The 14572-nt window shown below is 38.7% G+C and overlaps 1 protein-coding gene across 1 annotated transcript in view; it reads right to left on the reverse strand.

Annotated features, from left to right (window-relative positions):
- Positions 1-10603: 10603 nt before the first annotated feature.
- Rab18 (RAB18, member RAS oncogene family) overlaps positions 10604-14572 on the reverse strand; it is a 33435-nt gene continuing 29466 nt past the window's right edge. The window contains exon 7 of the mRNA XM_069998210.1: positions 10604-12049. Within this exon, the coding sequence (XP_069854311.1) occupies positions 11874-12049 (176 nt within the window). The 3' untranslated portion in view covers positions 10604-11873. The remainder of the gene's footprint in view (positions 12050-14572) is intronic.

The following is a 14572-nucleotide window of genomic DNA, read 5'->3' on the forward strand; positions in this document are numbered from 1 at the left end:
TCAAACTGCTATGCTAGTGTACAGCTGTAATCCCACCTACTGGGAAGGTAGAGGTAGAAGGATCACAGTCAGAGACAAGCTCTGGCAAAAACTTGAAACCTTATCTGAAAAACAAATTCTAAAAGCAAAAGGACTGAAGCTTGGCTTAACTGTTAGAAAACTTGCCTACCAAACTCTACACCTTGAGTTCACCCCCCCCTCAAAAAAAGCCTGTATTCAAAGTGAGATAACTTTTTTAAAAAACACAGTTGTAATATTACTGTCAAAATAAGCAAAATTTAAGCAATATAAAAGGAGAGTATTAGGCATACTCTCCTTTTATAAAGATATAATAATAATTAATGTATACCTCATATTTCCCCATCAACTAAATGACACAGTGAAAACGTCTGCTAGAACCTGATAAAAATTGTCTGCTATTATTATAATATTCATAATGCAAACTTTTCAGAATTGACAATTCAAGTACATAGCATGTGTATAATGTGAATTATATGTTTTACTTAATAAATTTATCATTATAAAACTTTGATTTCTGTAAGTAGTCTACATTCGAGTTCTTATATCCATGAAGCAGTTTTTCTAAATCAGAATCTCAATTTTATTCTCTATTCGAATAATAGAGACCTTGGAAAAGTTTCTTAATCTTTCTGAGTTTCCATTGACTTCTCTGTACAATACAAATAGTCATACCTACTCCTTGGATTATTGTGAGCTAATGATATAATGTGAATAAGGGAGAAGCATAGGACCTAATATCAGTGAGACAACAAATAATTTTTTTCTTTCTGAATTTGGATTTTCTCTCAGTCTTTCTCAGCTTGAGTAGTATGTACTTCTTACCTCTCCATGTCTCTGCTCTCTGCTGCTACTTGAAAAAACAATTTAGATGCCCCAAACTGAGCTATCCACCATGCTACAGCATTGCAGCTCAGAGTCAGAGCCAGCTGGCCTCACAAGTCAGCCGGATGACCTGCTCTTGCCCTTGGCTGACTGGCGTGACTCAACTCTAAGAACAAAATAAGGAATGAAAAAACATGAACAAGTTAACAAAAAAAAATCAAATCAAACTCTTGGCCAAGAAAATCCTAAGGATGACCAAAACACAAAGGGATTCTGTAACTATGACTGAATTATAAACTTTAAGTTTACAAAAAGCAGAAACAATAACTTTACAGGGAAATAAGTCCTTTAACTATGAAATTGAAACATATTCTTCAAATGGTTCCTGTTCAAAGATGCAACTCAAATTGATACCAAAAGATAAAAGAATATTTGGAGATGAACACTGTAGGAAGGGCCTGTAACTCCAAAAGAGAAGTATCATTCGAGTCTAGGACTTCAAGGCCAGCTTAGGCCACATACAAAACCATATCTTGAAACACTAGGTCTTGAACCTCATCTTTCTTTTTGAGAGAAAGAGGGGATGGGGGAGGAAAAAGAAATAAAAAAGAAAGGAAAGGAAAGAAAGACTGGCTGTAGTGATGCACTTCTGTAATCCCAGCTTCATAAGAAGCATAAATAAGAGGATCCCAGTTCGGGGTTGTGGGTCAATTGGTAGAGCATCTGCCTAGCAAATGTGAGGCCCCAAGTTCACATTCAAATGCCACCAAAATACAAAAAGCAAAAGAGAAGTCATCACACACATGCATATATATATATATATATATATATATGTATAAATATACATATTTATAGGTCCTAACATAGGCAGTAAAAAATATATATAGTTCAAATGCTTCTATTATTAAAAAGATATATTCCAGACAGGTGCCTGGGGGTCATGCCTATAATCCTAGCTACTCAGGAGGTTGAGATTTGAAGACTGTGGTTTGAAGCCAGCCTAGGCAGAAAAGTCCCTGTGAGACTCTTATCTCCAATTAACCACTCAAAAACAAGAATTGGAACTGTGGTTCAAGTGGTAGAGCACTAGCCTTGAGTAAAAAGAGTCTCAGGAACAGTGCCCAGGCCTGGAGTTCAAGCCCCACAACCAACAGGGGAAAAAAGATAGAGTAAATAAATGAGTAAAGAATTTTTTGATTTATGATAAATCAAAAGAAAGTCTCAAGCTGAGCACCAATGGCTCTATATTATAATCCTCCCTATTTGGGAGGCTGAGATCTGAGGATCACTCAAAGCCAGCCCAGGCAGAACAATCCATGAGGCTCTTTTTAAAAAAATATTTTATTGTCAAGGTCATGTACAGAGGGGTTAGTTACGTAAGTAAGGTAGTGAGTACATTTCTTGTCAAACTTGTTACCCCCTCCCTCATTTCCAAAAAGCCAGACGTGGAGCTGTGGCTCATTTGTTAGAGCACTAGCCTTGAGCAAAATGATCAGAGGGATGGTCACCAGTGGCTCACACCAGTATTAGTAGCTACTTAGGAGGCTGATATCTGAGGATCATGGTTCAAGGCCAGCTTGGCAGGAAAGTTATATGATATTTATCCCCCAATAAGCTAGTAAAAAAGCTGGAAGTGGAGCTATGGCTCAAGTAGTAGAGTGCCATCCTTAAGACCAGCACCCAGGCTCTGAGTTCAAACTCCAAGACCCACACAAAAAAATTTACCAAAAAAAAAGTCATGGAGAGACATGAATCCACAAAGTAATCACACTTATTTCCCCACAATATACATAATTGTCCATAGAAGATTGGAGTAAAATATTAAAATATTTAATATTAAATTTTAATATTAATGTTTAGATTTAATATGAAATATTAAAATATTTGATATGAAATATTATATTAATTATATTAAAATTGTTAATTAAATGTTTAATATTAGAACTAATATTAAACATAAATGCTAAATATTAAAATAATGAAACTAAATCAACATTGTAAATAGTAAAGAATAATTTTGGAAGTAAATTTTTAAAAATTAACAGCATACTCAAAGCCAAAACTATCATCACAAAATAAAGAATAGCCCAAATTGTATTTTTCACATGTAAGTTTAGAAAATGAGAAACACCAAAAGAAGGTTAATATTAATACTAAATTTGATGTGACTATTTATTTTAAAAATACATAAACAGTCATTTCTCTTTATTACAAAGGTAAATACATGAGAATTAGGATAAATTTTTAAAAAATAGGCTGGGTGCTGGTGGCTCACACCTATAATCCTAACTACTCAGGAGGCTGAGATCTGAGCTTCATGGTTCAAAGTCAACTCAAGTAACCAGCAAACATCCAGAAGTGGAGCTGCGGCTCATGTGCTAGCCTTGAAACTAAGCAAGAACATGAGATGCTGAGTTCAAGCCTCGTTATCAACAGATAGAGAAAGAGAGAGAGAGAAATGAATAACTTGACATAGTATCAGTTACATGAGCGATAAACTGTATCAAAATACATTAAAAATAAAGAGGACCTACTTGAAGTAAACTTTAAAATTTTATTAACAGACATAAAATAAGAACTTAGTAAGTGAAAGGCTATGCCATGTTTCTGGATGGGAAGGCTTATTAAAATGTCACTTTTATAAATTAATATATAAATTTAATGCAGCAGCTCTCAGAATTCCTCAGGGCTTTATTTTGTAACTGTAGAATGATGGCCAAAGTAGTTTTTAAGAATAAGAGAGGATGTGAGTACACTGTAAATCAAAATGGTTATGGTCTTGGCACATCCACATTGATGGAAATGGAAATGTGTTCTAGAAGTCGATTCAACTATCTTCAACTGCATTCATTCATGGGTATTGAAAATAGGTTTCTCACCTAACTGTCTGTCTGGCAACTCAGCCTCTTAACCATTAACTATTTTCTTTCATACCTCAAACATATTAACAGACCTTGCCTCTCTTTCTTGCTCACCTGCCTTGTCATATCCATACCAAAATGTTGCACCTCATAGGAATACCTATCCTTTGATCCCACCTTTTTGTTGTTGCTATTGTTGACTTCATCCAGTTCTAATTCCATAATATGTCATCTTAGAGACACAGCAAAAAAAATGGACTAAAACCTCTGAAATCATGAGCCAAAATGTATCCTCACTCCTTTCAAATTATTTCTCTCAGGGAGCTGAGACTACCATAATCCGGTGCAGACACTGGTTCCAGAGAAGAGGAGCTGTTGCTATGACTACCCAGTGATGATGATGTGGTTAAGATGTCTTTGAAACCGGCTTATGGAAGGAGTTTGGAAAGACGTGTGAGCCTTAAGTGCTGTAAACCAAGCTTAATCCTATTTTTTTTTTTTTTTTTGGCCAGTCCTGGGCTTGAACTCTGGGCTTGGGTGCTATCCCTGAGCTAGCACTCTACTGGTTGAGCCACAGCTCCACTTCTACCTCTTCACTGGCTAATTGGTACTAAGTATCATAGACTTTCCTGCCCAGTCTGGCTTTGAACCATGATCCTCAGATATCAGCCTTCTGAGTAGCTAGGATTACAAATGTGAGCCACCAGCACCTGGCCTAAGCTTAATCAGTTTTGATGGGAGCTCTGAAGACCAGAACCAAACAGAAAAGAGTGTGCTCATGAGATTTGAAATGGGAAGGAGGATTCTTTGGGCTGGGAATCATTCATGTTACATAGTGGCAAACAGCTTGATAGCTTGTTTACATTGTGTCCATGCCCTTAGACTTTGTGAGAAGTTAATTTAAGGTTATAGGGGTGGAGGGAATTTGAAGGCCATTCAACATTCAAGCTGTGGCACAGTTATTGCTGATTTTAGCCAAGTTTGCAATAAAAAATTATGAGCAAAAAGTAGTCAAAAAGTTTGAAAAATCTGAATGTTTGCCTGGAAAAGACTGTAAAGACTATAAAGTTGGGGCTATGGAAAATTTGACTCCAGAAGAGGTTAAGGCCATTCAAAAGAGGCAATGTACTTGGAAATTGGAATAATAGAAAAGTTAGTTTGAGGGCTTCTCAGAAATCAGACAGAGTCTACCTACTGCAAGCTCAAGAATGTAGTTTTCAACTAATCTGAAAAGACTTTGAGAGCACCAGGACACCCTGCTCCTATAGGGATGACAGGGAAGCGTCTCCTCAAATTTAACCATCAGATACTCAGCCATGTTCCAAAGAGGAGAGGGGACCAGTTACAGTTCAAGATGAGGCAGACCCTGGCAGCCTCCACATGATGTTGGCTATGGGGCAGGCAAAAAGCAGGAGTTATAGCAGCTTCCACCCAGACTTCAAAGTAAGATCTGAGAGGCTGAAGAGATACATGGCAGCACCTGACAGGGCATTGTATGAAGTTGTGAAGGGAAAGTCAAAGATACAGTGGAAACTCCAGGAAGGTAGAGATGCTAGAAATGTAAAAGATCTGCTGAGAAAACTGCAGGCAGCAAACAGGGTCATCCAAGGAGAGAGGTCATATAGGCTGCAAAAGATAAATAGTAGGAGCTGACTGCTGAGGTTATGCTTAGCATGGAGTACAGGATTTAATGATGGGTTTCAATGTGACTTTGGTCACATTCCTTCTTTCTATATCCCATTCTTCCCTTTTGGAATAAGAATGTTTACTCAGTGCCACTGTATTGGAAGTATGTAATTTGCTGTTCAAATTTTACAAGGGCCCCCAGTTTGTCTTGATTCTCAGAAGAATCCATGATCCTCTGGGGCCCAGAAGAATCTTGTGATTTGAATATGAATTGTTCTCCATAGGCTCATTGGTTAAACCATCAGTCCCCATCTGGTGGTGCTACTTTAGGACATACAGCACACTTGGGGAGGTAGGACCTACCTGGAGGAACTAGGTCACTTGGTGGGTCATTAGAGAGGGTGTCTTGTCTCTGGTCCATTTCTCACTCTCTGCTTCCTGTCTACCACGAGGTGAGCTACTTGGCTCCAACACAGGCTTAACACTGCAATGATCAACCTCATCTCAGGACCACTATGGAATGGCAATGGAACTAGCCAAACAAGGGCTGAAACTTCCGAAGTCATGAGCCAAAGTGCAACTTTTCTCCATTTGCTCTCAAGAATTTGTAACATGGTCAAGCACTAGTGGCTTACACTGTAGCCCTAGCTTCACAGGAGGCCAAGATCTGAGGACTGCAGTTCAAAGGAAATGGGGGAGGGAAGTCTGTAAGATGCTTACTCCAATTAACCACAAAAAGCCAGAAGTGGAGCTGTGGTTCAAGTGGTAGAACACCAGTCTTGAGCACTAAAGCTCAGGGACAGTGCCCAGGCCCTGAGTTCAGCTCCTAGAGCTAGCGCACGCATGCGCGCACACACACACACACACACACACACACACACACACACACACACACACACACACACACACACACACACACACACACACAAATTGTACAGCAATGATATCTAACACACTGCTACTCAAATCTACTATGTCCCCCTAGTGAATTCACTGCTACCTCTCAGATTATTCCCTCAAACCCTGCTATTCACCTTGGTGGTGACTGTTTTTACATGGACAACACAGATGCAGTTGGAAAAGAATTCTACCAGTCTTCCATTTCAAACCTACCTATGTGCCCTCCCCTGTGTTCATCCGAGTTCCTCCTGTCTACTAGAAGGCTCTAGTAGACAGTTACCTTCACCCAAGTAGTGGTTCTCATCCGTTCTCACCCTATTTTGGCCTTCTTGTGAATGCATTCTTGTCACTCCAGTAAGCCATTCTCATCCACATATAAACATTCTGTAACCTCTCTCCTCCTACCTCTTCCTGGACTCAGAACCCTTCCATCTAAAATTTCCATTCCAGCAAGGTATCCGTTCTTTCTGCCTCCACTTTCTCCTCTCCCAATCTTCATTTTAGCCCACTCCCACCGGCCCTCATTGCCCCCATGTCTTTGCAATCTGTCAAGATCACCAAATGACCCCTCTATTTACCAACCTGAACATAAATTCTCCATTCTTTTATGTTCCAACAGGGAATAATGTTTAAAAGCATTTTTCTACCACAGGGTAGCACAGCCTGGAAGCAAGATTGCTGGCCTGGAATCATCTGTACATATGTAGGCAAGTTTCTTCCCTCCCAATGCCAAAGTTGGTTCATTTGTAAAATAAATCAGTTGTCAGTACTATTCTATTACTGTGTTAAAGGGCTCTGGAAGGAATCCATGATTTCATACACATCAACACTTTGGAAATGGCTGGTAAACAATCTTCATTCAACAAGCATTGGCTAAATTGCTCTTGAGTGTCCCCTCCTACTGATTCTCAAGATACATATTCCTAGGTTTGGGGACAACTCCTCCTCCAAGTGTCTAAGCAGTAGAAGGAAGTGGGGTTTATTCCTTAGCAGTACATTCCTCTCTATTTATAGACATTTTCTCTCCCTTGGTGATCTATGCATCACATGTGTCTTTGATTTGAGGTTCATCTAGATGCTGAGAATTCTCGAATATATGTACGTTGTGTCTCTCTCCTCTCCTCTGACCAAACTCTTACACAGAAATAAAAAATTTCCCTGGGATATATCTTATATATAGGATATCCTATACTCACCACAAATTTATTACATTCAAAGTAATTGTTCTTTACAAATTTTTCTCCCTCTGTAATTCCCATCTTATAATGGAGAGCCCTTTTCCAGACACAAATGCCAAATGCCGAGGAATTATCCTACTCCTCATCGTCCTCATTCAGTAAGACTAGCCTCAAGTCTTACTGAATCCACTTTCAGGACAGTCATGCACTGTTGAGTGGAACTGTGCCTGAGGAATGAGGAATGTGCCACTCAGTGATTTTCTTACACAAACATCATTGTGCTTACGTAATCAAGGTGGCAGTATGACCTTATGGGACCCAGTCATGTAAGTGGGCCAGTGTTGACCTGTCATTATGCAGCTCATGGCTTTATGTCTTGGATCTGATTCCTTCTCCCCACTTCCTCTGCTACCACTTTTATCCCAATCTACCATGGCCTTTCAGTAGCCTTTGGCAACATCTTTCTTCCAGGCCTCTCTGCTTTCAACTAAAGCTTTAATGGATCTGATTGCTACTTACCACCTCCCATTACCACCTTTACTGCAATCCACTTCCTTCCTTCAGGTCTTCCTATCGCAGTTGGCAGGAAGCACAAACTCCACCTGGGACTACAAAGTCCAATGAGGTCAGACTCCAGCTCACTGCCTGTGTTCCACAAACAGCTGCTATTTCCTGGGCTCACCAGGCTGTACCTGTGCAGACCCTTCCTCTGCTGCCAGTCACTATAAGATGCTCCTCCTCTCTTATGCACAGCAGGATTCCTTCTTGTTATTAAGGTCTCAGCCCAAGTAACACTTGCTCAGAGGATTTGCTTGAGGCTATTTTATGTTCTGTAGTTATTTTCTTCCTACTCATTCTTATTTTAGTCATGTGGTTTATTCTAAGTTCCCCACTCTACTTCGTATGGCAGCGGTGATTTATTAATCACTCTATTCTGAGGTCTTAGAACAGTGTCTGAAAGGTAGTATGAGCCCAATATAGCATTGCTACTACTCAAGAGAAGACGTGTTTGTTTTATAAATGGAAGTAGGTTTGCTGAGATCATCCTGGAGGAAAATAAGTATCATGAAAATACTATAAACACAAATAAATTCCACATGAAATTACATGTTTAGACAAAAGCAAGCAAAAAATGAAACTATGAAGGTGTGGGAGGAAATTTACAGGACTATTTGTGTCATTTGGGGTGAAATTACCTTCTTAGCTGAAAAGAAAAATCCAGAGATTGAAAAATGAGTGAGCCTGTCCACATAAAAATGAAGAGGAGGAGAGAGAATACAGTCAGCAAAAAGCCAGACGTGGAGCAACAGTTCAAGTGCTAGCCTTAAGCACAAAAGCTCAGGGACAATGCCCAGAACCTGAATTCAACCCCCAGGACTAGAATGCGCACGCACGCGCGCACACACACACACACACACACACACACACACACACACACACACACACACACACACACACACACACACACACGTACAAGTACAAAGCACATGTTATGTTTTTGCAATTTTACCTAGAAAACTGAAGAAACCCTATTTTAAATCAAAGTGCCAAGTTAACAATATTGAAATGTCCAAATAAACCAAGAAAAGTCAATAGCTTTTCTTTATTAGGTTTTAAAGTGAGCACACACACACACACACACACACACACACACACACAGAGTTCAAGGAATAACTTTAATGAAAAAATGCAGGATCTATGCCTGAAGATGTTAATTAAGTAGCAACTCCATTACCCCCAGCTGGACCCCATCCCGATTTTTATTTCAAACCAAAGACTGTCTGGGGACTTCTTTCATCATGTCCAATTACAAACAGGGAGGAGTTAAGCTCTGTAAGTCCCCTAACTTCATACCTTTACTAAAGCAGAGATTTCTATTGCACTATGACAAGGAAGAACTGAGAAACCGCCAATTCCTCTGCCTAAACATTTACATAAGTCAAATGACTTATGGGATAGTTTTATATCAAAGGGATTTATTCTAGAAGAATAAATCTGGAATGCTTCTATTACCTACAACTACAGGGTATGTGAAATAGATAGCAACTAACCATAATAAAGGGTACATAGTACAGATTTTCAGTTCAAAAATGATTATGTGTTGGCTGGAGCCAGCCTGACTACTGCTAGCTAATAACCTTTGGGAAATGACCTGCTGCATAGTGTCTTCATTAAAATGCACATAGCTAGACAAGGTCATGCACACCCAGAACACCCGCACTCCTGAGGAAGAGACAGAAGGAGCCAAAGTTCAAGGCCAATCCTGGATACACAGTAAGATACTGTCTCAAAAAGGCAGAATGAAATCTGAATTAAAAAAAAAAAAAATGGGCAGAATAGAAGCACCAATCTGTAAGCTTCAACAAGACAATTCAGGACTTAGAATGGCATCTAACATCCAGGAAGCTATCAATAAATATGCACTATTACTCATAAATTGAAAAGTATTTATTTGTGTAGGTCTATGTTGGTACTTTTAAATTCAAGATACTTAAGTTCTACTTGTTCTGCTTTGCATCATCTGCAAAGACTATTTAAGACTATATCAAATCATTCTAAGAAGAATTAACAAAATCTTGTTATGAAGTTGGCTCATTTTAGGTATTATAACTATTAGATAATATATGATCTTGGATACAGTAATCTCTTAAAAAAATCCCCACTATGAAACAAACTCCAGACTTACAAGAAAATAGTAAAATAAAAGCTACACAGATATAAAAGAAATTTAAATAATACTATATGCAAATTTTCTTCTGCAGATGAGAATAACAGGGAAATGTGTAACATTTTCTGCACAAATGCATCTAAGGAAAGCAGGCCCTATTTACTCAAAAAGTTACAATATAAACCTGATCTGTATGAGATCATACAGATCAAAATTTTGGCTCAATCAAGACAATAATCCAATACACAAAAATATTACATAGCTCAAGGAGCAAAGTAATAAACAGAAATCTTGTCAGTACAGACCCTAAATAAACACACAAACCTAAAGTTTAAAGTAACATGAGTGAATCATTAGCACTCACATCAGCTACTTTTCTCTAACGTTGCAGAAGTGACTGATGTTTCATAAAAATAGAAAATTTATAAAACCTTTAATCATAAGAGTAAACCAAGTAGAATATATGAGGTTTTCATATGAAGATTTATAGAAGGTAGCCAACTGACGTAAATTCATGAACACACATATTGCAAAGATTCACAAAAGTCTTTTATCATTTGCAATTGTACATAGAGAACTGACAAGAAATTAATATCAGAATCTTAATGAGGGGTATTATAGTGACCAGCCTTAAAAAAAAACAAAGTACTTATCTGGGGCTTAATATAGCAGAGGTCAAAGTAAATTAAATAATGGGTAAGTGAAGATAAAATATAATGTACAATAGAGGTTAGAAAACTGAATACTGTGGAAAAAATTTATTAGTCTGTACAAGTTGGTTTTGATAAACTACTGGTTACATGTTACAGCAACTTATCTACCTTCTCATTGCAACAGCATTTTCCCACACATGTCAGAATCTGGAAGCAATATGCCTTTCTCAAATGGTTTTTCTCCTCACCTTCAAAATACAGAAATAGGTTTTTGAGAATCAACTAGCCACTTATGGAAGTCATAAGACACAGATATTCAAAGACATTACATGGGTACAGTTGAGGTACCTGGATGAACACTAACAGCATATGAAAGGAAAGATGTTGGTTTTCAAAGTTGAAAGAACGAAAGGCATTATAGAAGCACACTGCTCTGCTCTGTTCTTCTGGGACCAAAATGGGGAAAACCTTATTGCCATTCTGCCAAACACCAGGCAGCTAAAACACTGTGAAAGGATCATGAATCCAATGACACATTACAGGATTAAAACTCCAGTTAAATAACTGAACTAATCATTGAAGTAAATAAAAAAATCTTAAACTTCTTTAACATGTAAGTACATTTTAGAGGCATCATCAGAACAAATAGATTTAATTATGAATTGACCTGGGCTACATTCTGAGAATTTTGTCTAGTACTAAGAGAATCTCCCACATTCTAGAAAATTTGTGTTATTCCTCAAAGAAAATCTGACAGGTATGATACCTGTATACTAAGTAATTCAGTAATTGACAGGAGTATTTAAGCAAAAAAAGGAGATCAAAAGTAAACTCTGTATCAATGTATACTAGACAGGTGGATGTTTTTAAAAAATTACATGATAAATGTAAATCATAAAATCCAATGTACTCCTAAAGGTACACCTATTTGATGTTACATAAAAACCTAGAGACTGTGAACTGTGCATGCATACCATAACATTCTACCTGGGAAAGCCAATGAGTGGGATTTCTTGCAAGTATTTACTGCCATGATACAAAACAATTATGTGCAAACTGCAAGGTCCCTAAAATAGCAGTGAGTTTATATACAGAAAGATGTCACTATCTGATCAAATATGCAAGAGATGGAATTTCCCAGAGTTTATAACACAGAACAGTAACCACCACAGGCTCCTCCACCGTGACTTTCTTCCCTGTGTGACAGCTTCATGCCCTTGTTTTGGTTCTCACTTTCCCACAGTCCAGGTGTCTGAATGATCTTCTCAACAAGTTCTTCAAAGGCACATTGTACACCATCACAGGTTTTTGCACTTGCCTCTGGGATTCAAGAAAGAAACAATAGGTAGATCATAGTCCGTTCTTTTCTGGTTATATTCCCAGGCTTTATCTGGGACATTATCATTACATAAGGATCAGCCGATAAGATATTAAAAAGCACATCAGTAATTTCTCCCCACAGGTTAAACTTTAATGAACTCCTCCAAATTCTCAAAATTGAATTAAATTTTATTAAGAACAATGGCATACAGTGCTGGGTGTGGGTAGCTCATGCTTATAATTCTTGCTACTCAGGGGGCTAAGATCTGAGGATAAGTGTTCAAAAACCAGCCTGGGAAGAAAAGTCCAGGACACTCTTATCTCCAACTAACCAGCAAAAGATACTGGAAGTGGAGGTGTGGCTCAAGTGGCCTTGAGTACAAGCCCCAGGACTGGAACAAAATGTAAAATAGCATAACGGGATGTGTGGAGATGTAATCATGAAATTCATTCCTGTATAACTAATGCACGCGAATTAAAAAAAAAAGAACAACGTGTGGACTGGGAAGGTGGCTCAGTGATAGAGTGCTTGCCTTGCATGCTTGAGGCCCTGGGTTGATTCCTCAGCACCACATAAGCAAAAAGAAAAGAGCCGGAAGTGGCGCTGTGGTTCAAGTGGTAGAGCACTAGCCTTGAGCTGAAGAGTTGAGGGACAGAGCCCAGGCCCAGAGTTCAGGCCCACGACTGGAAACCCTCCCCCAAAAAAGAACAATGGCATATAGAATTATATTTACTAAGGCTATAATCAAACATTGAATCAAAGTTATCTCCTTTGATTTCTGTTTGCCTTTAAAACAAACCCCAAGGCATATATTCCTGTTTTAAAATAAAACACAAACTTGAACACTGGCTCTATTCTACTTTTGACTGTGAAATTCAAGTGGATACTCAGCACTGCTCTGTAACCCTCCACTTGCCAGTGATTCCCTATGACACTGTTGGAGGTGACTAACTTTATGCCTTCTTACTGCTCCTCTATCTCAGTTGTTGATTCAGCTTGTTTTTATTTGGGTGAGAGTGTTTTGGTGCTGGGAAACGAATTGAAGCCTTGCATAAAGGATATACTCTACCACTGAACTACACCTTAGTCTTTCAAGATCTAGCCTCATGTTGAAAACAGAGTCAATCTGGCCACAACTACCTGATCATCCCAGTGTAAACTTATCAAGCTAACTGCATGGACACTCACTGCTACCTTCCTTCACATTACCTACACTGGGCCCGTTCTAGCTCCTGGAACCCCACCATTTCTCAATCGTATGTTCTCTCATCTAATATGCTAACAAGTCTACAAGGAGGTCAGGTTAATTTTTCAACTTATTAAACTCAAACAGACTTGCCCTACAGCCCACATACTCTCCAACACCATAGGGAGTAAAGTTACATAAACTGTTCTGTTTTGTTTTGCTGGAACAGGGTCTTGCTAGGTAGCCTAGGCTGGCCCATGAACTCATAATCCTTCTATCTCCTCTTCATTAGGTGGTGGGACTACAGGCACAGTCCATCATACCTGGCTGTGCTTCTACTTTCTTATCTCACATTCTGTCTTTGAATGGCAGCAGTCCCCTTTACCCACAGGGAATATGTACAAACATATATACACTATTTTTATGTACACACGCCTATGATAAAGCTTAATTTGTAAATTAGGCACAGTGTGAGATTAACAAAACTAATTAAATACAATAAACAATTTTATAAGCCGGTGGCTTAAACCTATAATCCTAGCTACTCCGGAGGCTGAGATCTGAGGATAAAGGTTCACAGTCAAGCTGGGCAGGAAAGTACTTGAGCTCTTATCTCTGATTAACCTCCAGAAAAACGGAAGTGGTGCTCAAGTGGTAGAACACTCAGCTTGAGCCCAGGACCAGAGTTCAAGCCTTACGACCAATAAAAAATAAATAAAATTATAATAATATTCTGTAACAATAAATAGTTCTAAGACCACAGACTGCTTATATTTAAAATCTTCCACTTACTATTTTCACACCAAGGTTGAGCTTGTGTAAAAAGAATGAAAAGAGAAACTACATATACCACAGGACTCTGCTTTCCCCATCACCCACTAAACCCATCCTTTTTATCACCGACACTTTTTACTTGATCAAATCCAACATCTCAGCCATATCTAACATCTTTTGGCATTTGCTGCCAATCATTTCCTCTTTCTTCAAATACCAGGACACTGACTATTCTTGGTAATCCTTCCATCTCACAGGCATGTCATTCACTGCCTGATTTGCTGGCACTTCCTCCTTTCACTGACTTCTAGTTCTTGTGGTTCCCTAAGGTTCAATCTTCAGCCCTTTTCCATCCACATTCTTAAAGGGGTCCCTCCAACTACCAGATCTTTTCAATAGAACCTAAGTGCCAATGGCCACTGGTTATCTAGAAAATGTCTCTTTCTATACTTTTTTTTTTTTTTTTTGTCGGTTGTGGGGCCTGAACTCTGGGCCTGGTCACTGTTCCTCAGCTCTTCAGCTCAAGGCTAGTGCTCTAACACTTGAGTCATAGCACCACTTC

The sequence above is a fragment of the Dipodomys merriami genome, unplaced genomic scaffold, assembly GCF_024711535.1.
Source record: "Dipodomys merriami isolate MVZ:Mamm:240054 unplaced genomic scaffold, mDipMer1.0.p SCAF_51, whole genome shotgun sequence".
Taxonomy (NCBI): Eukaryota; Metazoa; Chordata; class Mammalia; order Rodentia; family Heteromyidae; genus Dipodomys; species Dipodomys merriami.